General features: G+C 38.6%; 1 protein-coding gene across 3 annotated transcripts; it reads left to right on the top strand.

The window, feature by feature from the left end:
• The first annotated feature begins 524 nt into the window (after window positions 1–524).
• On the top strand, window positions 525–27,753 carry fgd6 (FYVE, RhoGEF and PH domain containing 6). 3 transcript variants are annotated; one of them, XM_081603813.1, is made up of 21 exons: window positions 525–780; window positions 2,681–4,469; window positions 10,643–10,754; window positions 14,123–14,187; window positions 14,266–14,296; window positions 17,773–17,924; window positions 19,017–19,173; window positions 20,258–20,345; window positions 21,170–21,220; window positions 21,305–21,363; window positions 21,438–21,509; window positions 21,598–21,666; window positions 22,572–22,655; window positions 22,827–22,906; window positions 22,989–23,091; window positions 23,897–24,055; window positions 24,132–24,234; window positions 24,881–24,975; window positions 25,058–25,186; window positions 25,262–25,410; window positions 25,495–27,753. In XM_081603813.1, exons 1-21 carry the CDS (start codon window positions 771–773, stop codon window positions 25,535–25,537), a joined length of 3,600 nt encoding a protein of 1,199 aa, XP_081459939.1. In that variant the 5' UTR covers window positions 525–770; the 3' UTR covers window positions 25,538–27,753. The 3 variants fall into 3 exon arrangements, with proteins under 3 accessions (XP_081459939.1, XP_081459938.1, XP_081459940.1); XM_081603812.1 differs by having other exon boundaries at window positions 526–780; window positions 14,120–14,187; XM_081603814.1 differs by having other exon boundaries at window positions 527–780; window positions 14,120–14,187; window positions 23,912–24,055.
• Window positions 27,754–27,889: the final 136 nt, after the last annotated feature.

Consider the following 27,889-nt stretch of genomic DNA (forward strand, 5'->3'; position numbering starts at 1 on the left):
ATACATTTTAAAACATATAAAGGAATACAAACAAACAATTCTAAATGACCAAATTCAAAGCCTCTTTTAACCCAGTTAAAGTAGAAATTATTTGAATAATTTCCTGGCCTCTGTCTCCCCTTCCAACATGGCAGCTACGTTGACGTGTTGCTGCATAGTGGCGAGCGGTTCAAAATCCCGCAGAGCGCCCCAAGTGGTCGTAAAACGAAGCGGTACATTTTCGAGAAAGCAACGGAAGGAAACAGAGGACAAGCTAGCAAAATTTAGCTTAAACTAACCGGAAATACTTTTAAAAATAAATCAACCCTTATTTAAAACACATGACTGGTCTGGTAAGATATCGTATGTCGCACAATTTATATTTACCAAAAACAAGCAAACTATTAATAATATTCATCATATCTATAATAATCTGCTCTTTACGATCTGATCCAAAAAATTCAAACTATGTTGTTTTAATGTAATTTTATTTTGAAACTAACCGGAAAACGACTACATGTTGAGTTCAACTCGGAATTAAACTGTTGGGAAAAGCACCGTGGCTGAAAACTTCGATTAAAAAAATGGGAAAACTAACTGGCTCACCAACTTTATCCGCGTATCCGCTGAAGAGATAAGGAACAACAGCGATGGACCCTCTTGCTTTCTCCCTGGGTCGATTTTTTCTCTGACAATGCCGAGGGAGGAAAATAAAATCCCGATTTTCTCGGAGTTCCATTGAAAGTAAAATTTTTACTCATGGAGAAAGGAGCGAGAAGAAGTCGGGAGTCATGAGCACAGGTTTGTGTCGAAGCTAACGCTTCCTAGCTGCAGATCAGCTCTGTGGTTATGTTCAGTTAAAGCGAAATACGAAAGTTTGCCTCAGTTACTTTACGTTTTTGCGCTATGAATGAACAGAAAATTACATTTATAAGACTGTAACCGTCGCTAGCATCCACTGACTCATTTTTTTTTAATCCTACCCAGAGTTAATTACAGTTTTTCATAATAACAGCTTTCAAAAAGATAGAAAAGCATCGGGTTTGAGCTTAATGTGGGTGCTTTTTAAATAACAGTTATAATCCTTTGTGTTTGTGGTAGCTGGAGGGGGTAAATCCTTTGTCCCAAACATCTGTCCTGCTGTTGATGCAACAAGTCTGACCGATCATGTGCTATTCTAGCGGTATAAACTAGTATCTTCATTTTAGATTGGTGGATGTTGTTAAATTCAATAGCACAAAATAAGACAATATCATCTAAATAAAGCCAGATTCTAACATTTTTTTTTTTTAGTAAATGTAAACTTTTCCTGATTTATTCTCGCTTTTCCATGTTTTATGAACCAGAATATTACGTCAACATGTGCTGACACATTCGGTTTATTTCTAAAATACAAACTAACATCAAGGCTCAAAGCCGCCACCCTTGGATTTAGTTGTTTGATTTGGTAATAACAGCGTAAAACGAATATTTCTAAACTCGATTTTATAGCCGAATTATGAAGTGAGTCTTATAATAAAAGAACATGTAAAGAAATGCACAAATAATGGAGCGAGAGTGTTTATATTTAAGGGGACATTATGTTTATAGGTTATTGTGAATGGGGTTTGGTGATTCTTGCAGCTTGCATGCTCTGCAGAGGTTTTTTTTTAGTTGTTGGCCTTTTTGGAAACATCCGCTCGATGACTCCACTCCTCATGGTGTCGACTAGCAAGGAGTTTCAGCCAGGAAAGCGGAAAATATATCCCCACTAGCCGATTTCACAGCTTTTCATTTGTCTGACCAGGGGGATGTTGTGCCCTTTATTTAAACCAGGTTATTTCCCGCTGGGCATCCAGCTCGTCTCCCCACTTCCAGATTTAATTTACAGAATGTGGAAAATTACATAATGATAGTTAAGTTCTACTGAGCCATTTCAGGGTTTCCTATGCAATATTACAAATACATTCAAATATGTAAATAAAACAACTCAGTTCTTTTCTTTAATAAAAAAAAAACATATTTTGTTTTGCCTAAAATGCAGTAACAGCATTCCTTTAGTGAGTACTTGATCATCTGTAGCAAATAATTCATCTACAGCTAAAGAAATACTAACAGGAACATAGAGAAAGTTCAGCTCTGTCTTCCTGACTTATTATCAGTACACTGTAGGACTGATCTGTTTATTTTTTGGATTAACCAATTAAACATTTAATAGCAAAAGGTTCTTAAAGGAGATTTACTTAAATAAGTTGAACCATGTGAAGCTAAAATTATGCCAACATAATGAAAAACAAAGGCTTTTAAAATGTTAAATATATTTTATACAGTTTTTGCTTAATTTCTCCTCTGAGTTTGTTGTTTATTTCAGCAAATGGCTTTTTAGAGTTTGTCCAGTTAACAATTAATCAAATATTAAACTAGTTGAGATCTATAATCGATTATTCACAGTTAATCGTTTCAGCCCTACAATAGAAACTGTGCTGTTATTGGCAAAAAAAAGAAAAAGATTCAAATATCAATTTACATAATTTATTTAAGGATTGGCATCTTCTAAAAATTTAATTGGCTCTCGGTTTTTACCCTCTGACCCCAAGATTTGCCCTTTGACCTCAGCCTAAACTCCTGCTTGCAGCTGTCTTTTCTTACAATTCAGCATGAGGGGGGATGTTTTGATGTACAGGGAGACAAAGTAAAGTTTTGTTTTTTATTTTATATTCAGGTGTAAAGAAGCCTCCATTAGCTCCCAAACCAAAACTCCCCGTTTCAACCAAACCTCCCATTGCCCCGAAGCCATGTCCTCTCTCCCAGCCCTCTCCTTCCGCCCCCAAGAGGCCAAAGCCAGCAGTTGCTCCTAAACCATGCCTACCCAGATCCTCGGGCTCCTCATCGCCGCCTGTTTCCCCCCCGTCGCTCAAACCAACCGAACCCATCGGTTCGGCTCTAGATGAGAACCTCTTCCACCTCAACTCTAAGAATGGGATTTTATCTGAGACAGAGAGTCGTGAGTCGGATTACATCATCTCCACCTGCTCCTGCTCCACTGGGGAGTGTCACCCTCAGGAAAACGGAGACGCAAATGAATCTGCAGCAGATTTTGACAAAGAGCCGCTGCAGAACGGGGTCACCACCGGCAAAAACACAGAAGAGGAGGAGGAGACCCATGAGAAGGCTCCAGCTGACTATGAGAGTGAAAGAATTAGCAAAAAGCCAAGGGATAAACCTCAGAGGCAGAGACATCTTGATAGGGGCTTAGTGAACAGAGAGAGGACTGAGGAGGACTCAGACGTGCCGACTGAGGCCGAAACGGCAGAGCAGACAGCAGCCTGTGATGTTGCAGGCAACATCCTGACAAGCATCCATCCACCGGAGTCTTCTCAAGCAAAAGAACAGACGTTTCCCATCAGCCCCCTGCCTGATCTACCAGTCCCCGCCGCTCCCAGCAAGCCCCTCCCAGTGCCTCACCCACGGAAGTTCAAAAAGCCGACTCTGGTGAGGCAGGACGGCGTGGAGGGTCAGGATCAGGCGACGCCGGTGGAGGAGCAGAAGAATGAGCCTGAGCTGCAGCAAGCAGACGACTCTGAGACCCAGAGAGACTCGTGTTTGGTAGATGTAGAGACGGACGTTCCCGTTCCGCCTCCAAGACAAACTTCCCTCTCTCCAAGGCTGCACAGAGCTGTCCGCTGTTTGCTCAACAAAAACACCTCTCACTCCTTAGACCTGCTGTCCCACCCCGACTCCGAGGGCCACGGTAAGGAGGCTCAGCAAGACAATGAGGAGGAGGAGGACGGGTACGGCGACTTCGAGCGGTACCCGATCTCCCACAGCCTCCCCAAACAGATCAAACTGGGCTGTCACCGGAAAGCTCTGTCTGCCGAGGATCAGCAGTCGCCGCGGGCACCGCCGAGGAAACCTCAGAGACACAGCCTGCCAGCCCCACCGCCACCCTCCGTCTGCCCTCCTGCGCCCCCGCATGCCAGCACCCCCATGAGGGATCTGCCGCCGCCTCCTCAGGAGAAAACCGCCTGGCGCTTCTCGCGGCCTTCCGTCACCTTCTTCAGCCGTCAGATTCCCACCAGGAGCAGCGTGCCGCCCAAAAGCCGAGCACTGGCGCTGGGGGGCAAGCAGAGGGCGCAGTCCTTCTCCGCAGCCGACCTGGCAACCCGGGCCGGCTCGTCCCAGAAGAGGAGCCTCTCTTTCCGTAAGCTGCTGGAGCTGCGGCTGAATGTGAAGATGCTGCCAAAGCTGCTGGCCAAAGGGGGGCAGTCCCTGGACTGCACCAGCATGGACAAAAGCCTGGGGCGGCCCAGCAGCTGCATCGAGGACCCCGACATCCACAGGGAGGATGTGGAGTACGAGAACGTGCCGCTGTACGAGGAGATCCCGGAGTATATGAACCTGCCGTTCCACGGAGCGAGGCTGGGCTGGCCGCACGACCCCGATGGAGGCGACGCCAACATCTACGAGGTGCAGGACCCCTTCCACAGATGCAGCGAGCACGAATACGAGAGGTGGGTTCAGACTACAGCACGCGCTCTTAGGTTGCTCTAATGCTTGATATTTGTTATTTTACAAAATTATTAGAGAGATAAGAGTGGAAAATGTTTTATTCAGTCAGTTTCAGAGCATTAAAAGAAAAAACCTTTACTTTACAATTAGGTATATGTTGTTTATTTAACTTTTTGTTTACCATCCATCCATTTTCTTGCACCCTTGTCCCTTAGTGGGGTCGGGAGGGTTGCTGGTGCCTATCTCCAGCTAACGTTTCGGGCGAGAGGCGGGGTCACCCTGGACAGGTCGCCAGTCTGTCGTAGGGCAACACAGAGACACACAGGACACACAACCATGCACACACACACACTTATACCTAGGGGCCATTTGGAGAGGCCAATTAACCTGACAGTCATGTTTTTGGACTGTGGGAGGAAACCGGAGTACCTGGAGAAAACCCATGCATGCACAGGGAGAACATGCAAACTCCATGCAGAAAGACCCCAGGCTGGGAATTGAACCCAGAACCTTCTTGCTGCAAGGCAACAGCTCTACCAACTGCGCCACTGTGCAGCCCATTGTTTTTGTCAATTTCTTTATTATTTATTTTACAGTGGCTGTTGTGTTTACATGTTTGACCAGGACCATTGTTGTATTTAAGTTTGGTGCAGATGTATCAAATACATTTGTAATTAAATTTTGTTTACCATAAAGGGCTACATTTTTCAAGATATGTTCAATTTAAAAAAAGACATTATTTTGTGTCAGCTTTATTAAATACTGACCAAATAAACAGAAGATTAAGGTTTTATCACATAAATTTAGATATATTAATGAAACGTAACAAAACAGGAACATCTTAAGTTGCTGGATAGAAAAATAAAAGATGAACATAATAAAATATGTGAACAAAAGTACTGTCTGTGGTCGCTCTTGAAGGAATTTTAAACTTAGTGCCTTTAATTGAATTAACTCAAAACAGACCTCAAAATCAACCTGACTGATGGGCATCATGTTTAACATCATGTTACAATTTTTCAGCGTTATCTTCTCCGCTTTTCTGACATTATCCTCGCCTTTGTAGCACTTCAGTAATTTTTTTAATTAGAAGCTGACGCTGCTACGTCATGCAGCTGAATGAACGCTGTTAATGTGATAAATTAAGGAGCTTGTCTAGTATTTATATTTCAAAAGAACTTAAGGAGCTTGTCGATTGTTATTTATAAAAACAAAAACAGAACCACATAAAGTGCATATTGCATCCCAATCCGTACTCTGTACTGTTTCTCTTTCTGGTATGGCCGCCATTTTTGATTCTCCGTCAACGGCTCTGTTTACACCTCTGCTTAAGGATTACAAGCGGCGCCCTCTGCTGGATGGCGGTCAAACTACAACACTAAAAGAAGGTCTAACGGACGTTATAAGTTAATCAATTGGAACTAATTGTTATTTAATAAACTAATACCGTTAGTCGATCAATCGTTTGGACCCATAATCTGAATAACAGTACTGGAGTAATTCCAGCTCCTTCAGCGGGAGACCGGCGACAGGTTCACTGGTTGTGACCGAAGCGGTTTGTATTTACTAGAAGACAAATATGTCGGCCTCTGAGTCTGAGTCAGTGGCTTTGAGTTTGAATAGAGCGTTGATGTGCTCTGAGTGGGCCTGTTTTCCTGTGGGTTATTTTCAGTGGCCGGAGCAGGAAATGTTTGAGAATCGCAGAAATCGCCACACGGCTCTCTAAATCAGGGAAAATGTACCTCCAGCAACCACCAGCCTCCTCCGCCGCCTCGTTCTGGCTGCCCTTGCACTACGTTTAACCTCGTTTTAACCTCAACACTCTGTTTTTCCCCCGTCCTGAACAGTACGGTTGACTGGTTTGTTCTCATGCTGAAAAAAGAGCTAAGGAAAGTTAAATTTCACATTAAATAATTTTTTATGGCATATTAAGCTGGGGGGCGGGGGGTGGTCTGCAAATTTTCTCCAACCCAAAACAAACAAAAAAAACAACAACATTATTTATCAATATTCTGTTTTTATCAATTAATTGAACTTTTGGTTTTTAAAGATTGAAGTTTTGGAAAATCTGGATATTTTTTTTCCACCAATGTTTACAGAAATATCAGTACGCCCAAGGCCGCCATCTTGTTTCACAAGTTCGTCTTACAGCTTCTATTTGTTTGGGCATGAAGGGTCAGGCTAAGATTTTCTCTTTATAACGAGAATAAAGTCATAAAGTCACGAGAATAAAGTTATAGTAATAAGAGATTAAAGTGAAATTACAATAAAGTTTAAATCATATGGGAATAAAGTTATATTACCAGCGAAAAAGTCATAATATTAGGAGAATAAAGTCTTAATTTTATAAAAACTCCTGCAAAAACAGTATAAGAAATTAAAACACCTTTTTTTCTCCTAATTTTAAAACTGGTAAAACTATATTCTGCTAATTTTATGATGACTATGTTCTTGTAATTAAACAAAAATTCTCATATCATGGTCCTAATTCTCCATCATACAACTCAAAAGGGACTGTCGAAATAAAAGCCAGTTTTTGAAAATAATTAATGCATTTGCAATTAAATTTTTAGAAATGAAAACAAGAACGAAAACTGTTAAAATTGGATCTAGTACAAGAAAAATCAAAGATTTTACGTCATGCAGACGTAATCAAAGATTTTTCTTTCAAGCAATATTGTGCAGCCCTAATCCAGACAATTATTTATACAAAACAAGCTCAAGAGCATCTATAAAGACATTTTTATCTTTATAGGACTTAAGACTTTCTTAAGACTTCACTTTCTTGAGATAACTAATTGGTTATTTTTGGCTAAACAAGCTTATGAGCTCATCATGGGAGTAGAAATGAAAGTTCAATATCACTTTTATCCTGACAAAACCATCTTTAAAGCTTACTGTTTCAAGATAATAAAACCTTTTCATGACAAAGCTTTAGCTGTAAAGATAATTAAAGCTGCAAGCAGCCTCGAACGGCCCTCGCAGCTCATAATTAAACTGCTAACTCTAGATAAGATTGGAAACTTATCTATTGGTCTCATCAAGGTGAGTTTGATCCCTAAAGAAACTTTTATCTGGAAAACAACAGACTCCAGATCTTATTTCCTGGATAAGTTTATTGGGATGTTTCTGTCAGATGTCATTCTCTGGTTTATTTTCTAACATAAAACCTCTAGTTTAAGTGTTCAGACTTAATTCCTGACTGGTGTTTATCTACCATCTGCAACATCTTCTTCTGTATAAGTGATGCAGCCAGGATGGCTCCATTGTACATGGGTTTTAAATCGGCCTTGAAAACGTCTAAGATGTGCTCTGCTTCTTAATTCAGTCAGGAATGCAAATCTTGGTGTTTTTTAAAGCGGAGACAGAAGCAGCGAGCAAATTCGTGGTGTTTCCCAGGCATCCGAGCCTGTTGAGTTTATGTAAGTAGCCCCGGGCTGTAAACAAGTGGCGCTCTGTGCCTGATCCACAATGCTGGAGAAACCGAATGGAGAGAGGGAACGCGAGGGGTAAAGGAGCTGGGAGGAAAAGGGAGAAATTTGGGCTTTTAGGTAAGAGAAAAACAAAGATCCAGAGAAGAAATGCAATAATTTTTGTTTTTTTTCCTCTAACAACCAACCTATACCTCAACTGAATTAAATTACTCCCGTTGAGAACTTTCCGGTTAGCATCAGGCGGCTTTATTCTGCAGGCGAGCCAGAAGGAAACATCAGAGGCTCAGACTCATGTTGCTGCTTGTCCTGCTGGTGCAGACGGCCTGTTGAGTCGCCCGCGGCAAGATAAGAATCAGGTTTTAGAGGTACAGCTTTAAACGTCTCAGCTGGCGGAAAATAAAGGATTTATGCCAACAATAATCTGTTAAAAACTTTCAATCATGTTGATAAATGGCCTAGTTTAAGCATTTTGGTAAAAAGTTTTCATCAGTGTGTACTGTCTTTTCTATTTCAAACCCAGCTTTAAAGAATGATGCAGCCACCTCCGTGCTTTACAGTTGGAACTAAGATCCAGCTAAAGATTAATAAATTATTCTGACGATTAATTAGTTTTAAAAATTGGCACAGTCAGAGAAAACATTAAAAGATGCTAATTAAAAAATTATTCAATTCCTTTTTTTTAAAAAAAGAAACTAAACATTTTATTTGTAAATAAAATGCAATAACAGCATTCCTTTTGTGAACACTTTGTTGCAAAGGATGCATCTCCAACTAAACAATATCAGCAATTTCTTCTTGATTTAACATCAAGCAGTGATGGCTAATCTGTCGATTATTTTTTGGATTAATTCATTAATAATTGGACAGTAAAAATGGCTTAATATGTGACTTTTTTAAAGGAATTTGAACAAAATGAAGCAAAAAATATGACTTGATAAATTTTGGGTAGAATATAATTAAAGACAAAGTTGTTTTTATCTTAAATGCAAAATGTTTAGATTTTTCACAATTTTGGCTTAATTATTGCTCTGAGTATGGAGCAAATGGCCTTTTTTGAATCTGTATGCTCCAGTTAACAATTAATTAATTACTAAATCAGTTAAAGATTATTTCAATAATTAATTCATTACGATTAATCCGGTTAATCATTTCAGCCCTAGTTGGAACAATTACAGTCGGTTAGAAAGCAGTATTTGAGTCTTTATTTAGCAGAAAAAGTCAATAAATTCAGTAAGTACAAGCTTAACTTTCATGGGAGCTGTGCATGTCAACAAAGCCCAGTTTAGAGTGATGGTAACGTTGAGGTACGGCGGTGGAAGTATCATGATTAGGGATTCTTTGCTCTGGCCAATTCACCATTATAGCATCATGAAATCTGAGACTACCTGTTGAAACTATTAGAGGTGAAGCAGAGCTGAACCTGCAACATGACAACGACCCAAAACATGCCGGGAATCCCACCAGGACCGTCTGAGAAAGACACTGGTTTAGAGAAGCCAGACGCTCTGATGTGAGCTGAAGCAGTTTGTACTTCTTAGAAATCCCACATAAGGGCATTTCACTGATAACAAGCTGAACTGTTATCAGTTACATTCCTAGGAGGGATCCGGGTTTTTCAGAAAATGTTTAGAGATGCGCCGATCCGATTTTGGAAAGAAAAAAAAAATTCTACATCGGATATTGGTGTCCGATCTATTCGGAAAAATTAAATTTTTTATTATTTATCTTACATTATATTTAGAATTCCTAATTGCACTTTCTGAATCATTTGAAAGGTTTGTTGCAGTTTATTTTTACGTTTGACCCTGTTTGACAAAAACCTGTTGTTTTTGTCCATCCATCCATTTTCTTACACCCTTGTCCCTCAGTGGGGTCGTGAGGGTTGCTGGTGCCCAACTCCAGCTAACGTTCCGGGCGAGAGGCGGGGTCACCCTGGACAGGTCGCCAGTCTGTCGCAGGGCAACACAGAGACACACAACCATGCACACACACACTCACACTTAGGGACAGACAGACCAATTAGCCTGACAGTCATGTTTTTGGACTGTGGGAGGAAACCAGAGTACCCAGAGAAAACCCACGCATGCACAGGGAGAACATGCAAACTCCATGCAGAAAGACCGGGGCCGGGAATCGAACCAAGAACCTTCTTGCTGCAAGGCAACAGCTCTACCAACTGCGCCACTGTGCAGCCCATTGTTTTTGTCAATTTCTTTATTATTTATTTTACAGTGGCTGTTGTGTTTACATGTTTGACCAGGACCATTGTTGTATTTAAGTTTGGTGCAGATGTATCAAATACATTTGTAATTAAATACATTTGTGTCCGTTTAAAAGAATTAATTTTTTAAGTTAATTCAGCACTATTTTTCTGTATTGGATTGATATTGGTATCGATATCAGGAGTGAAAAAAGTGGATCAGTTCATCCCTGGAGATGCCTCAGTATTCTTTTGAGTCTTTTTCTAGTTGTAAGGGTTTATTTTTGGAGTTTAGTGGCTAGTTTTATGGCCTTTGAATCCTGCAGTGAAGTAAGTAAGTATTTTCCTTGGAAAATAAGTCAGACTTCTTAGTGTCGGAGGAAGGTGACTCAGGTTGGGATTTTGATCTTTCCACAAGCTTTCTTTAAATCTTTAATTATCCAGGAAGTCTTTTTCCAAGCACTCACCCGCTCTTCTGCACAGACATACTGTACATGTCTAAATCTTTATTTTCATTCACTGACATCCTCTTCCAAAACAGCGACTGGCTGAAGGACGATGTCCACTCTGAGGAGGACGAGATGCACAGTTCAGACGAAGAGGACAGCAGCTCCACCTCCAGCAAGGAGCACCTGGACGAGGCAGACAGACAGGTACGCTCATTTCATCCTGTCTGGAATTTACTCGGTTGCAGAGCGATTTAATGACTCACCTCAGTCAGAAAGTAATTAAGTACGAAATTAAAACCAAAACATTTGCTAATATGGCGTGATTTACGACATCCAGAGCGGCTGAGGCCACTTACACAACACAGAAAAACATGGAGTCACTAATCTTGGAGGAGGTTCAGTCAGTTGTTTTGTTTTGTAGCAACAACCTGTGGCATTGACTAACTGCAATTATCTATTTTTTAAGATAAGATAGGAGGAAACATTAGGAATCGGCATTTCTTTTTCACATTTTGGCTACAAAATTTAATGCATATGCATTTTGGGGGAATTGCCAGGTGCAAAGACAAACTTTTTGCAAGGGAAAATCCAGACACACCTCTCAGGTGTGAATCTGCTGACAGGACAAACTTTAATTAGCTCTTAACAAATCTGCCCTTTATGAAAAGTCTTAAGAAATCCTGTGGAATAATGAGGAAAACAGTGAAACCTGAAAACTACAGGAGTGAGATACTTAATGTTTTGATTTTGATCCAATACCAAACAAATACAGGGCTTTTTATTCAAGTTTGATGATCAAGCTGTACATGTTTTTGTAGTTTTTCTTTTGAATTTTAAATTTTGTTAAAACATAGGACAGAATTTGGACAAAGTTTATAGGCATTTATAAAAAAGGTAAATAACCTCTTATCCAGGAAAATGATTAATAAATCATTCGCAACATCGTATCTTTTTTGTGAATCCTGTTTCTGTATTTCCTTCTTTTCTGACCAAACACTGCAACTCGGCTGAATTTTGACCAATCAGCTTCCCCCAATCTAATTTCACTTCCTGTTTCAAAACGTCTTTTGAAAGCTGAACCTGCAAAATCAACTTTTTTTTCTTTTTTTGCCAAGACCATTTTGAGATGTTTTGTAGGATCTTCTTATACTGTGTAAACACTTCATGTTAACTTGAATTCTTCTTCTGCATTGAAAATGTTATTTGCACTCTTAATATTAACTGTGCTAAAATCCTATCTTTTTTGTGAAGTATTTTTGGTCTAGTTTTTAGTGCAAATATCTTACGACCCTTGAAATAAGGCAAAACTAACTTACAAGTAACTTTTCAGCAAGATAAAGGAGCTTATTTTAAGTAAAAACTTGCTTAACATTGATGAAAAAAATGATTGGTTCTGTTGGCAGATTATTTCACTTATAACATGGAAAATATCTTGTTATAAGAGAAATAATCTAATTCTTATCAATATTAAGAAATTATTGACCTAAAACAAGCTACTTTATCCTGCGGGAAAGTTACTTTTAAGTTATTTTTGTCTTATTTCTTTGGACTAGAAACTAGGGCTGGGCGATGTATTAAGTATACTCGATGCAGCAGGAATATTTTCAATTTACGATAGTTAAAATGGCTACATCGCAACTATCGAGAATAAATTGTCGTTCAAATATTAAACTTTCGCCGTCAAATTCACTGAGTATAATTTATCCGATCTCCATGAATGCATCACTAGTCTACCCCCCCCCCCTTCCCCCTCAACCTGAATTTGTTCTACCAATCAGCTGAGCGGAGTAAACAAACTACTGCATGGTGACAGCGAGAGTTTGAGGCGAATGGGACCCTAATGGGACTATTCTGTTACCTGCCGTTCATAGCAGCGCTGCCGCGGTATAACTAGCCCGTTAAAGTGAAACCTGGAGACGTAGGTATGATTCATTTAATGCTATGCAAAAATAACTCAAAACTACTCATTCTTTTTTTTTTTTTCCCCTCGCTCTTGTGTCGACTTTACGACACACGTAGACTCGTTGCCATAGCAACTGACAACAACGCAACTTTATGTATGAGGATTCAGCACCAAAAACACTCACTCAAACATTACCCCCACATAGAGCAGAACATTCAGTTCGTTACAGTTTTCGGTTTTTAGGCTTGATGTGTATGTTGCTTTTATTAATAATTGATCACTGTGGTAGATTAGCTGCCGCTGCTATTAGCCAAGCTAACACAGCGGTGGCTGGTTAATTTAAACACCTGCTTTACTGATGATCTGTCAGCTGGTGTGTAGGTCGCCTTTTTTATTTTTAAATTTAATTAAAACGCATCATTCCACTGCTCCTCTATTTGTTAAGTTTGTCAAAGTCAAGCAAACTGACCTACTTACCTCTCCCTCGCTATTTTTTTTCCTCGTTAAAACGTATTTCTCACCTTATCTAGTCATAGCAGTTCATAGCAAAACACGGCATCACTTTTTATATGAGCTTACATTTAAGTCTAGCAGGGAAATGGTGCGGGAACTTGCGTGGGTGACGTCATGCTGCAAGGGGTCTATAGTTTAAAATAAGATTGGAGCTCATTTAAGAATATCGTGATATAGATCGTGTATCGTGATATAGCAAAAATATATCAGGATATTAGATTTTCCTCATATCTCCCAGCACTACTAGAAACTAGATCAAAAATAATAGGTAAGATTTTATGTTTTTGTAGTGTGAGGTTATGTGACGCAATTTCAACTTTTTTGTAAGACCAGGTTATTTTAAAAAATCACAATTTTGAAAGTAACTTTAGCTCGCAATAACCAAAAGAAAACATTGCAACATATTGGGGGGGGAATGATCAATGTGACAAACAGAAACAATAGAAAAGTAGAACAGATTTGTGTGCATTTTTTTCCTGAATAAAGTACAAAAAACTATGAAAGAGAGCAAAACAAAATCTTTTTGCAGGTAGCGTTGAGTTGAATCAGAATCTGAAATTAAAGTATCGATCCGACACTAATATTACCGATATTCCCACCTCTACTGAACCAACTTCCTTCATCATTAGCTCTTGTTCAACATTTTTAGGTCACAGTGAACATCTCTAATCAGCACTGGAGACTTAACACTCAGCGCACACTTGCTGCCAAGCATGTTTGCTCCCTGTGACGGCCTTTTAGAAGTGGATGAGTGTGTGTTGAAAGGGGGATGGTGAGCAAACACAGAAGGCGCTGCAGGTTCAGGAATAGCTCCCTCTCTGCGTGAAACAGTTTTTTATTCCCTTCCTTTATGCGTCCTGAATGACCCTCTGCATGATGCTGTCAACACCTGTGTCTGAAGCCCCTCAATGCTCGACAAATACAGCCTCAGATAGGAGCAGGCAGGCAGAGGCCAAGGCCGCCGTCCAAATCGAGTGGCGCAGCGACCGCCCCGTCACCATCCAGCAGCAGAAAGAAAGAGAGAGAGGAGGCCGTTGTTTTTTGGTTTTAAACACCCAGAGATGATCATGGTGATCTGCAGTGAGTCTGTGAGTAAACGCTGCGTGGTTTTGACCTTTTTTGAGCCATCGTCTTACTGTCTGTCGCTTTCCAGCAGGAGGATGAGATGAAGAGGAAGAAGGTGGTGCACATTGCCCAGGAAATCATGAGCTCAGAGAAAGTGTGAGTGTTTCGTCGATGCAGGACTTGCAGCGTGTGTCTGAAAGTGTGCTAAAATAATTTATTTCCACTTTTTTTCAGGTTTGTGGACGTCCTAAAGCTTCTACACATAGTAAGTGTTGGTTTTATTCATTTGCTTGAGCAGCCAGAGGACAAACAGCGGCGTCTGTGATTACTGTTTGAGTGGTGATCAAAGTGTTTTCTCTTGATGTGGGCTGTGTTTGAGGGTTTTACTGGTTTCACTGGGGCAGCGGTAGGCAGGTGAATACCAAACCACAATGAGGAAGGAGATGCTTTGAACTTTTCTTTGACTGGAAACTCAGTAGAGGGTGTGTGTTTGTTTGTATGAAAGAAAACCAATAAAGAGACGATTAACATTCCATAAGATGGATGGATGTTGGTGTTTGCATTAGCATCTATTGTTAGCTTAGCGTATGGGTGATGAATTGAAGGAAAACATTTGCAGTTTTGTTTGTTTTTGTTAAGTTCAACCATTAAAGAGCTGCTTCACTTCAAGACAGATTGCATTGTTAGACAAGGTTTCCCCCAGTGTGATATAAGCCTGGCGGGCCACCAGGCTTTACTTGTGCCCCCACCAGGCTTAGTATTGCTTATATAAGCAACTTCTTTTTTAGATGTTTGCATTTTTTAATACTTTATAGTTGGTGTTCAGATATTAATCTTCCAATAACATATGATTATCAAGTGATATTTTCAAATTTCCTGTCAACTTTAAACATTTTCTAACTCAAAAACACGACGGGCCACTGACTGCCCCAGCGCTCAACCACCAGACTTAAGTTTTCGGGGGGAAAACCTTGTTAGATGTTATTTGGTAGCTCTTTGAGGTTTTGAGGAAACTAAATTCTTTCTTGAGGATTTGTTGTTGTTTTTTTTCAGTTTGTAATTTGTACAAGCTTGTTTTAAATTAGAAGATGACCAAGTTTAAACAGAAATTATTGTTATTTAGATCTATGTGCTGCTTTCCATCATTGTTCAAGGAGAATTACTTTATTCTCCTTGAACAAATATAGTTATTGGTAAAAGATGAAAGTTTAGACATTTTTTCCCTCTAAATAACTTTGCGGTCAATCCTTAGTAATAATTCATTGTCTTCATTGATTTATGGCGTACCTCAGGAATGAGTTGTTGGCCTCCTTCTGTTTTCTATTTACATGTGGGCTGCCCAAAACTATTTCCGAGATAACACTTTCTAAAAATGCTTTCCTCTCACCAATGCTACAATTACTCTTTGACATTTAGCATTTTAGGCACCATCATTTGTGTGAAGCAGACTCTGTCCAATACTACATTAGAATGGAAAATGCAATTTAATAACATTTAGAATATATTAGCTAATGATTATTATTCCCCAAGCTGTCCTTTGATACCAATATTGCATACATTTCTGTTTGATTGGCAATATAGTCACGATATTTTGTTTAGCCCAAATTTACATTTTTCCTCTTGGCTGGCTTATTGGTAATAGTAGTGAATAATACATTTCTTCGCAGATGACTTTTAACTATACATGTCCATAAAGCCTACTGATCCCAGCAGCCTAGGTTTGTTAAATAATGATGTTTTTATCTCAGTGAGAAGGAACTGAATGCAGGATTATTCATTTACTGACCTCTCATCCAGTGTTTAGATTCATGCTGCAACATTAGTTTATTTATAGGGATCATTGACCAACTGATCCCTATTTTATTTTATAAAATAAAATAAAAATAAAATAAAACCAGTTAAAGTCCACGGGAGGGCAGACTCCTCTAACTATAAGTTAGTTAAATTCTGTGTGGGACGGCGGCGTCCTCTGGTAAGAAGTTAAACCCTGAGAATCCTAGGCACTGTCAGGTACAATAAAAGCAGTTAAAGTCCGCGGGAGGGCAGACTCCCCTAACTCTAAGTTAGTTAAATTCTGTGTGGGACGGCGGCGTCCCCTGCTAAAGGACGGCGGAGTCCTCTATGAAATAGTTAAATTCCGCAAAGGACGGCGGAGTCCTCTATAGTTAGTTAAATTCTGCAAAGGACAACGGGAGTTTGTTTTTTTATTTTTATTTTTTAAATTTCTCTCTTTCTCACTGTTTATTTCTGTTTCTATTTTAATTATGTAAAGCACTTTGAAATGCCTTGCTGCTGAAATGTGCTATACAAATAAAATTTGATTGATTGATTGATATAGGATGTTTGGTTTGCAAAAGAGCATGCAGAAAATGTCCCCACTGCACCCATAAATCTGTTTACTAACCCCTCTGAGTATACATAGTATCACTTGAAATTATACAATACTTTAACAAATAAAATATGAATTTTATTTAGATTTTAAGACTTTAAGGTGAATTGGAGAGTTTAATTTACTTGCTGCATTAAACCAATAAATTTTTTTAATGGGGATATTAAAGGTGATCATTATGCTTCCTTGAACGGGTTAAATAGATCACTGGGCTAATTAAAACATGTTCATTAATTTTTTTTCATTAATCATACTTTATTCTACCGAGTTCTTCCTATTTTGGCCTCCTGTCAGAATGAGCTGTTGTAGGGCCACTGTCACTTTAAATCCAATTAAGCTGCTGCTGGCCACGCCCCCAAACTCAACGTTTACATTGTACGTGTAGATGTGCAATCATACAACTGTACATCTTTGAAAAGCAGAAGTGGAGCCTCCTGTACAGCCAACAAAAATGCAGCAAGCAGTTTCTGGGTGGGAAAAATCAGCTGACTAAACGTGCTGGAACTCCGCTTGGGTTGCTAGGTAACGGGTTGGGCTAGGCTGGGGTTGCTAGGTAACGGGGCAGTGCCTTCGGAAGGTTTTCCAAACACCAAAAATATTAACTTATTGCCAAAAAACAACTGGGTGTTTTCTTTTTTAAGCACTTTAGCTGTGTTTAGAAACAAACGGAAGCACAAAAACGTGCAGAATATAAATTTTGCATAATAGATCCCCTTTAATATATATGTAATTTGGCTTTAGAATTACGCAAACACAAGAATTACATCAGCTGAGTGATATAACTGGTCAAAAGGTAAAGATAAAAGTCAGCCTCTGTTCATTTAAGGACACAGACAGAAATAAAATAAGCTAACAGATCTCCTAGCAATGTGGCTGGAGAGTCCACCTGTCTGGTAGCTTTAGTAAAACCGCAGCACGATTAGTAGAAAACTCTCCAGGGGGAAGGACCAGCAGTGTCCAAGAAAAGAGGTCAGATCACATTCTTCTGGCTCTGCAGCAGCTGCTTCCTCCAGCTACAAGCCGTGACCTCCACACACGCATACCTATCATAATTCTCTGTGCTACGTGCTTATGTTTCCGAATCTGTTAGACCCTGTTTTGATTTGGGTTTGTTTACTTTGTGAGCTGGCAGGCTCAGTAGAGCGGACGTCGGGTCCGTGCTCGGGTTCCCTTCCCTTCCTTCCAGGTGCATGTGTGCGTCGGTTCACCGGGCAAACTCAAAAACGCTGACTTGACTGAGTCATAAAATGTGTGAGGGAGGTGGGGGGTGGCGGCGTTTATGTTCCTGTTCAGCTGCAGCACAAGTCCTGGGTGTGTTAATGTCTCTGATTTGACCCTGTCTGTCTCTTCAGGACTTTCGGGATGCTGTTGCTAAGGCAACGCGTCAGAACGGGAAGCCGGTGGTGGACGAGCGGATCCTGAGTCAGATTCTGTACTACCTGCCGCAGCTGTACCAGCTGAACAAAGACCTGCTGCGAGAGCTGGAGGACAGGGTGGCACACTGGTGCGCTCCCACTCTGAACACTCAAATTACACTGGGATTTAGCAGTAAATCCCAGTTCACAGACAGAAAGTTGGATTTTAGTGAGAGAGCAGCTCCCAAAAAACATTTTTGACTGTTTATAAGTTTATTTTTGCATTAATTTGAAGTCAGTTTTCAGCAGTAACCAAACTTTTTAGTATTCACCATTTTTTGGTAGCAACTAGTTACATTTACTCGAGTAACATTTTGAAAAAAAATTTACTTTAGTAACTTTATTATGAAGTATTGCTACTCTTACTTGAGTAAAATTTCTGGATATTTCACCTACTTTGAGTAACTTAGCTGAATGAAGAACAAGCTTTTCTTAACCAAATTGATCAGACACACCTGCAGTTTTTGTTAAAGTTTCATAAGTTTTAAGTCCTGTAGTTAATCCATACATGCAAAATTACAACTACTGTCTTCTAACTAAATTTAATTAATCTGAGTTAGATTGTAGCTAGTTACATTTACTTAATAAAATTTTTTAAAAATCCCCCGTACTTTTAGGAGTATTTTCGCTACTTTTACTGTAGAAAGAGTAGTGAGAGTTCTGGATTCTCTACCCACACCAGAACAGACACACACCTGCCATTGCCATTTTTGTTAGTTTTGTATGTTTTATTTAGAAAGAAATTGATTTGGAAAGATGTTTCTCTTTCCGTATCTTGTAATTATGCTATTTATATAAATTATTTCAATTCAAGCCTTTAAAATACCAAAATTTACACAAAACTTTATATTTTGTCCATCTGATGATGAATTTTTTAAATATTAAATGACTTATGTTTTCATTTGTTACTCAGTACTTGACAGTACTTGACTTTTTATCAAATAATCTTTTACTCTTACTTGAATAATTTCTTGGATTGCTACTTTCTACTTTTACTTGAGTATCATTTTTGAGTACTCTACCCACCTCTGATATGCACAAAACGTTTCTTACTGTTTACTGCTTTCTGTATATTTTAGTTTAGAATGCGTTGGATACATGCAGAATCTGTTTTACTATTCTTAAGTGAAACTAGTTTTCACCCGTTGGATTCATTGCAGCCTCTTTGCGTTTCTTAACAGGAGCGACCACCAGAGATTGTCGGACATTTTTGTCCAGAAAGGTCCCTATCTGAAGATGTATTCCACCTACATCCGCCAGTTTGACAACAATGTAGCTCTGCTGGACGAGCAGTGCAGGAAGAACCCTGCATTCGCAGCTGTCGTCCGGGAATTTGAGGTAGATTTGGGCTCTTATTTCATGTTTTTTCTTTTTGAATTGCAGTGGTATAATCTCTTCCAAGGATTTTACCATTAGCTGTAGGGTTGGGGTTATATATCTGCTAGAAAATGCGGTAATCGCTATGATAATAATCCAAAGCAGAAAGCCAAATCGCACAGAAGTGGTTAACCAGAAAAAAAGCAGCTTTCCTCAATTCCCATTTCAGTCCCTGCAGAGTGGCACATCTTCACTGCGTTGTGACTTGAGGCGGTAGAAGCTACCGCTAACTAGCTAGGTAGCCTTTTTCATCTATTGTGTCAATGCAAATTTATCGCCACTTTGCTGGGTGAAGTTTGTACATTTATGTAGAACTAACCTAGAGATTATCAGGAGAAGACGAATGGCCTTCTTCTTCTTTTTGTTTTTTATTGGTGGTTTACAAGAAAGGTTTAGTAAGCATTACGTCCACCTACTGGCACGGAGTGTGGCTCAAAATGTCTATTTTTTTATGCACGTAGTATTGATTATTATATTTTTTAATCAACTTTTACTGAAAGTATTGAATATTTTACTTGGTGATTTTCCCTGTAATATATTAAATAAGTTAAAAGGTTTTTGATTGTTTTTATTCCTCCAACATTAGCCTTCTTTCTGTCTCATATATTAAACATACTGTAATTCCATGTTGTACCGTTTCAAATTCTCCACAGTATTGATGTCATTGATCTTTTTCTGGAATATCCTTCCACCTTTATGCTACAAACTTGTAAAATGCCATAGAAGATGAATTTTCCTTTTGGAAAAATTTTTTATTTTATTTTACAAAGTAAGCAGCAGAGTTGCTCCAAAGCTAAGTTGGTTAACATTTTTTAATAAATATTTTCCTGTGTGAGATCATGCTGCAGCAATAAAAGATGAATTCATTTTAAGGCCTAGTAAATACTTAACTATCCTGCCTCTGGCTTCCAGTGCAAATATAGTGTCTGGTGCTGTTGCTACATCACAGCAACACAAGTTTAAATAATTTGTAAGGTTTGTTGTGTTTGTGTTGACGACTGCAGCCTTGAATTGTTCTGCGTTTTTTTGTTTTGTTTTGTCTCAGATGAGTCCGCGATGCGCCAGCCTGGCTCTGAAACACTATCTTCTGAAACCAGTGCAGAGGATCCCTCAGTACCAGCTGCTGCTCACAGGTACAGACTCCTCTCCCTCTGAACACTTTAGGTCACCAGTTTATTAGATCATGGCAATGTTTTATTGGCAGCACGAGAATGAAGCTTGCAGTGAAACCAGCATTTATGGTCCTGGCTGCAGCAGTGGATATTTCTGTGGCATATCGCCACCTTGTGGACGTTTGCAAAAATCTATTGTGCAACAATCTGGACGAGGGATATCTTGAGATTGAAACATGCAGACTTTTCATTTAAACTATTGCAATAGTATAGGGATGAGATAAATTGGTTAGTTTAGATTTATTGTCAGTGGCAAAAGAAAAACTCTACCATAGGACCAAGAAAAAAATTCAGATAACTAAGATATTTGGTATTTTTATGGTATAGAGAAGTTTAGCCATCTCAAAATCAACAATATTTATTTATTTGACTAAAAGACTTAAAAAAGAGGAAGAGGAAAAGATTACCATGGTTTAAAGCAAGACAAAAATAATGTTTAAAATAGAATAAAACGTAAAAATTTTTAATTAAATAAACAAACTTGTCTAAAGTTCACAACATGATGAAAATAAATAAATAATATAGGACAAAGTTAGACTAAATACATGTTTCATTCATTGAGTCTACTTGTAAAGTGCTCTATAAAAAATATATAAATACAACAGACAGAAATTTAAAAAGTGAGTGTTTCTTTCACTTAGAGAAGAATTTAATAACATTAATTATGACAGAATAAAAAATGACTCTAGTAAAAATGAAAAAGAAAACAGAGTAAATAACTGAACTTTAACCTCACAGTTTTGCTGTAAAATAATCTGTATTCAAAGCTGTTTTTACTCTTGCAGATTATCTGAAGAACCTCCCTGAAGACTCTGAGGACTATAAAGACACACAGAGTGAGATGAAAATCTGTGTTCACCTCTAGCATTGAGACTGAAAACACGCCTTTCACTGATGTTTTATATTTCCTCTCCATGCAGCTGCACTCAGCGTCGTGAAGGAAGTAGCCAATCATGCGAATGACATCATGAAACAAGGGGTGAGACTTTTATTCCCACTAAACGCCGTCTGTTTTGCAGCGTCACGCCTCGCCTCTTCTCCTCTGTGCTGCAGGATAATTTTCAGAAGCTGATGCAGATTCAGTACAGCCTCAACGGCCAGCATGAGATCGTCCAGCCAGGCAGGGTAGGTCCAGAACCCAAACAGTCCGGAAGATCCTGTCACAGGTTCAGGCTGAAGCCAAACAACGCATGAACATGTCCTCCGTGTCCAGGTGTTCCTGAAGGAGGGGACGCTCATGAAGCTGTCCAGGAAAGTCATGCAGCCGAGAATGTTTTTTCTGGTGAGCAACGAGATTTCTGCTGCAGCATTCTGTAATCTGATTGGTTAAAGCACCAAATCATTCATTAAGTTTGACTCGTCTTTGAAAGTGAAATCTAACTTTTCAGAATCTGGAAAGTGCTACTTACATTTACAGCCAGGTATTTTCATACACCTAAAAAAAACATTTTTTTTCTCACTGCCTGAAGTGAAGTCAGATTAAATTTATCTTGTTTTATATTAATTAGCATAAAATGTATCTAATCTACTAAAGTGAGAACATTTATTTGTAAGACATTATTTTGTGACTTTTTTGTATATTTTAAGAGAAAGGTCATTTACTTTAACACAATTTCTTTTGTTTCAATGTATTGAATATTTATTATTCTTAATTTCTCAACGACTTTTTTCTGGAATAAAGATTGTTTTATATTTTATACATTAAATGCTTCTGAAATTGTTTTTTTGTTGTTGTTAAATGAATATTTTGTTCTTGGAGTTGTTCATGTTGTGTGCGAGAGACATTTCAAAACATTTAGTTATATTTTAGTTTACCTTGTCCCTGCGGTAGACTGTAGAATATTATCACAAGACAATACTAACAATAATAAATTATGTCATATAATAGTGAATTTAAACTTTCTCTTTTAGTTCATTTATATTGTTTTTAATCTCAAAGTGTACTGCTGGAAAAGTTTGAAAAATTACCTAGAAAATGTGTAAAAAGTGTTTGAATTTTACTTTGGGAAAAGGAACTAATAGATAAAATATTGATTTATTTCTATTTTTATTTAATTAATGGCACATTTGTGACCTGTCTAGATTGAAAACAGTTGAAGAAGCTTCCTTAAAAAAGAGGTTATGTGTCATCTTAGGTAAATTTTTTTAATACAACTTATTTCTGAATTGTTTCTTTTAATTTTCCAGTTTAATGATGCACTCATGTACACCACTCCGGTCCAGTCTGCCCAGTATAAACTCAACAGTGTTCTGTCGCTGGCTGGAATGAAGGTTTGAGACGCAGTTATGATTATAGTTTATGATTATTTTTCTGTTTTTTTTAATGGCAAACATGATTCTCATCTGTTTATAAACCCAAACCTCGGTTAGTTATTGTCATCGTGAGTCAACAAAATCTCGACATCGTTGGTGATTTTGTTTTTTTTTTTTCTGCGTTTCCAGGTCAGCAAGCCGAGCCAGGAGGCCTATCAGAACGAGCTGAACATCGAAAGCGTTGAGCGCTCCTTCATCCTGTCTGCCAGGTCGGCGCTCGGCTTCAGAGCGACGCTGCCACCGCCGAGCGTCCGCTGTGACTCTGAGCTCTGATGCGCTTTGTGTTTGCAGCTCGGCTAAAGAGCGAGACGAGTGGCTGGAGGCCATCGGGAAGGCCATCGAAGATTACACGAAGAAGAAAATAACCTTCATATCCAGCCGCAGTCAGGAAGAGGTGACGATAAATCTGTGTGGGCATCTCAGGAAACGTTGATATATGACGGCTGTGTATTATTTCAAGTCCACTAAGAAACTAGGCTGAAAATACATGGTAATATTTTGTGTTTTTGCGGTGGGGTGTTCAAAGTGGGGCCGGGGGGCCATTTGTGGCCCCTAGATTGATTTTTTTGTGGCCCTCCTGACCACAATTCAAGAACAAATTAGAACAAAACTACAACTTTTAAATTAAAACCTACTTACAAAATTTTTTAGCTGCAACACAAAGTAATCATCTTTTCCAAGCTTTCAGGGTTGTCATAGTAACTAGGAGCACACCTACTCATTCACTGATGCTCTAAAATACACCTTGTTGCATCTAAATATGCTTTTAATTGCTGTATTAAAACTTGGCTGAACACAGAAAGTGTTTTCAAGTGAAAGCTGACCTAAGATCCTGATTTTACTTCTGAGAACAAATAAAATATTTATTTCTGTTTCTTCAATCAAGCCCAAAATAATAAACAAAGTGGATGCCTTTCATTTAATAAGGAAAAAACATTTAAAGGTGTTGAATCTACTGTCCCATTTGCACAAAACTTATTTATTATTTGCTTAATTAGAATAGTTAATGATTAGTTTAATGTTGAGATGTTGAGTAGGTACTTTTTGGGTGATTTTAGTTTTTTTTAATGATATTTCACAGAGAATTTAAGTGGAAAGTTTAGTGGAAGAAAAAAGTATGGCTAAAAAAAAGTGCACCAGCAACAGGTGTCATAAAATGAGCTTTTTGATACTTGTTTATCTTTGTAATATTTGCTCAGTGTCTGTCCATGCAGGCAGAATGTGTCGTCGACAGCGGCGCCCCGTTAGGCTCAAAAGCTCCAATCTGGATCCCAGACCTGAGAGCCACCATGTGCATGATCTGCACCTGCGAGTTCACTCTCACCTGGAGGAGGCATCACTGCCGGGCCTGCGGAAAGGTCTGCGCCACATTTAGGATCAACCTTTTAACGTAGCAACCAAGCCCTAATGCTCACTTCCTTATCTCTCCACCAGGTGGTGTGTCAGGCCTGCTCCACCAATAAGTACTATCTGGAGTACTTGAAGAACCAACCGGCTCGCGTGTGTGACCACTGCTTCGCCAAGCTTCAGGAAAACAGTGAGTTTTTTCAAAACAATCAGCAGCTAGAGGGGGTTTATTATGTGGTTATGCAGATTAGATGCATGCAGTCAATAAGACATCTTTATGATGCCATATAGAGATGAAAATAGTGGCCAAAATTTCAAATTTGGACTATGAAATAGATAGTTCACATTTTAGCTACTACTAAGCGTACGGAAGAGGATTAGAGCCGCTTCCAAAAATAAAGAATTCAGGGTTTTTTTTCTCAGAATTCAGACTTTTTTTCTCAGAATCAGAAGCTGTTTATGCTCCATCTGGCAAATCCAGAATTAAAGCTCAACTCTACCAGGTCCGTCTGTTGCAGGCTTTCAATCTGAACACACAGTAATGGGATTATTTTTCATGTGCTAGCAACATAACTGGCATGCACCTAAGAATGTCTGGTTGTTTATTTTGATTTTGACATAGATTAACACAGACTTAGAATTCTGAGATTAAAGTCAGAATTTTGAAAAAAACAAACAAAAAAATCAGAATTCCTAGAAAGAAAATCAAAATTCTGAGGCAAAAAAAATCTGAATTCTGAGAAAGTAAAAAAATATATAAGTGTAAATCTAAAAATTAAATCTAAAGTTTTTAAAGATTAATAATTAACTTTATCATCTAATGTAATCCATTTTAGGCGACCGCTGTGCTTCGTCATCAACATCTCCCATTAAATCTGGAGCGTTTTCCTTCACTAGAAAACAGAAGAAGATTCCAGCTGCGCTAAAGGAGGTACAACACCTAAACAAACACAGCGTGTTCTCAGTCGGTGTATTCAATGCCCTAGCGTCTGACTTATCTCCATGGCAACCAGGTGTCCGCCAACACAGAAAACTCCTCCATGAGCGGCTACTTGCACCGATCCAAAGGCAACAAGAAGCAGTGGAAGAGGCTGTGGTTCGTCATAAAGAACAAAGTTCTGTACACCTACGCTGCTAGCGAGGTACGCCGCTGGTGTTCTCCCGACCGTGGCGCGGCGCGGCTCCCTCTAAACTGGTCCCGGTGTGTTTTGGTGCAGGACGTGGCGGCTCTGGAGAGCCAACCGCTGCTGGGATTCTTCCTGAGGGAGGAGAAGAACGGGCCGGCTCAGAAGCTGCAGTTCAAGCTGTATCACAAAAACACGCTGTTCTACATCTTCAAGGCTGACGACATTCCCACGGCGCAGAGGTGCCCAAATAAACACAGTCAGACACAGATTTAAAAAAAGTGTCTGTCAATTTAAAACAAGTCTTTTTGTGCTTTCACGTCTAGATGGATCGAAGCCTTCCAAGAGGCGATGATTCTGGAGCAGTAGATTCTCGGATCCATCCGGACGGATTACAAACCGCACACTTAAACATTTCAGACAAACAGCCGGCCTCTGACGCTCGGCCGTGCCGACTCGGGTCGGGTTCTGAGCGAGTCGCGGCTGCAGATCAACAGTCAAGTCCAGAAGCACGTGTGAGGAAGTTTAACCAAAGTGTGCGGAGAAATCTTCAGAAGTCTAAAGTCTGGGAATGAATTTCAAAATGCTTTGAGATGAAGGAATCACGACAAGCACTCGCTGACAAAAACACAGCTGAGCACCCAGATGGAGATTAGGTTAAAGCAGGCGGTGCAAGGGTGAAAGGTCATCCAACTGAGACTAACTGGACACAAAATAGGAAACGGTCAGGAACAGCAAAGGCAGCTAAAATGACAAAAATATATTTAAAAATAGAAAAAGTAAAATATCAAAGATCACCTATAACAACAGTCTGCAGCCTGTGGCAGAAGGGCTCTTTATAACTTTGGTAAAAAAAGGAACCACTTCCTGTTTTAAAATGTTTTTATTTCTATTTAATGTTTGTTTTACCAGAATAAAAACACACTGAGATTAAAAACCTCTTTTTAAAGGAAGTCCTGGCCAAGAAGCAGCAACAAATGCAACACAAAATGTTACACAGAAAAAGAAAATGTTAGGCTATTAGAAAAATATTAATAACAAATGCAGGTTTTCAATTATTTTTAAAAGTTTTCCTGTAATGTTTGCACTGAATTTTCACAAAGGATGACACTAAAAGTACCAGAAATATGTTTTAGATCTGTTTTCCAGAATCAATGTGCTTTTGAAAAAATATATCCATCCTCTTTTATATTTATATTTTTTAATCTTAAAATCAAACTAAAATGCTGTTTTGGTTGTTTTTTTTAATAAGAAATTTCCTTTAAAAAAAAACTCCAAAATGTTGTGCCTTTATTAAAAAGTAACATTTGCGCTTTAAACAAGTTGTATTTCTCTGTCAGGAGAGCAAAATAGTTTTAAAGGTTTTTGAAGAATTTGAAGAAAATGGAAAGAGAAGTTACTTTTTTTTCTCTAAAAAAATTAGAACATAATGGAAAAGCTAATTTATTTTAGTGATTTAATTCAAAGAGTGAATCTTAATTACCGAGAAATAAAGTTTCAAAATTATTTCTGGTCATTTTTACTGCTATGGATTACACTCCATTTGAAATTATGTCCAAATACACATCTGGGTGCTAAGCTGTTGTTTTTCAATCTGCAGGTTGTGACATATTTTTATCCCCCGTTTGCTGCAGAGTAGTTACATGAAGCAGTTTTGCCTGGATAATGTATGCAGATTTTAAGGAACAAGTTGGGATTTTGCTGTTAAACTCCAGCTTTAACACAAAAAGTCTATGTTCATCTTAGTGCCTAAGAGTTTAACATAAACAGAAATGTTTAATAATCCTGGATAAAACTGGAAATGTCACATTTTTTTATGGAGATATTTTTCTTGTTTCTCCTGTTTAGCCAATCCAGAATGTTTAAAAGTTTTTATTGTGTATAAGGACATAAACGAGCAATGCTGACCTTTTTCTTCTGTTTTGTTTTTAAGGCCGAGAGCTAATATTTATAAACTAGGAACATTTATTGTCTGAAAAGCGCAGGCAGCCACTTATTTTCAGATTCAGAGTTTTTTAGAAGAGGATCAAAATCCTTTTTTTCCTCTTTTTTATTATCCTATTTTTGCACGTAAACACTGTGGGAAGAATGCGTGAACTATGTTTCTTTTAAATGAATGCTCAGATGCAAAGACTTTAAGAAGTGAATATTTCATTTTACAGACACTGTGGCTCCCCCCTGTTTTTAAAATGATAAAAACAAATGTATTGTTTTTCAGATTTATTTGGCATCCATTTTTTTATGTTTGCTTTATGTCTTGCCAGGTCACCCACCAGTTTGTAGTTTAAAAACAACAATTCATCACTTTTTATAACAGATTTCTGATGACAAATGTGTTGGAAAATCCCTACATCTTCTTTTCATTTTGTTAAATGTGTTTTTAGTTCTGTTTGGTTTGTGTCGAGTCAATAAAATTTAGTTGTTTAGTTAAAAAAATAAATAAATCTGCTGCAGCCTGTTGTGAGAATCAAGTTCTGAAGCGTTCCTCTGTGACTGTACTTTAACATTTTGTAAACAGTTTGTCTCTTATGAGCAGCATTTCTAAACTGTCAGGCAACAGTTTTTAATAAATGTGTATAAATATATTGATTGTACTTGTTCTGTGGCTTTGTTAGGTAACAGGATTATGGGTGTCAACCTGAGGTAAGCAGTGACCATTATTGAAAATAGGACTGCAGACAGAAGAGTGCAAATTGAATTGGTTTTTAACTTTTTTCTTTT

The sequence above is a fragment of the Poecilia reticulata genome, chromosome 23 (genome assembly GCF_904066995.2).
Source record: "Poecilia reticulata chromosome 23, P_reticulata-male-v2, whole genome shotgun sequence".
Classification (NCBI taxonomy): domain Eukaryota; kingdom Metazoa; phylum Chordata; class Actinopteri; order Cyprinodontiformes; family Poeciliidae; genus Poecilia; species Poecilia reticulata.

Coding starts and splice junctions, on each gene's coding strand:
- fgd6 (XM_081603812.1), top strand. Junction 20,346..21,169: donor GTACCAGCTGCTGCTCACAG/GTACAGACTCCT, acceptor TTACTCTTGCAG/ATTATCTGAAGAACCTCCCT. Junction 25,411..25,494: donor GACATTCCCACGGCGCAGAG/GTGCCCAAATAA, acceptor TTTCACGTCTAG/ATGGATCGAAGCCTTCCAAG.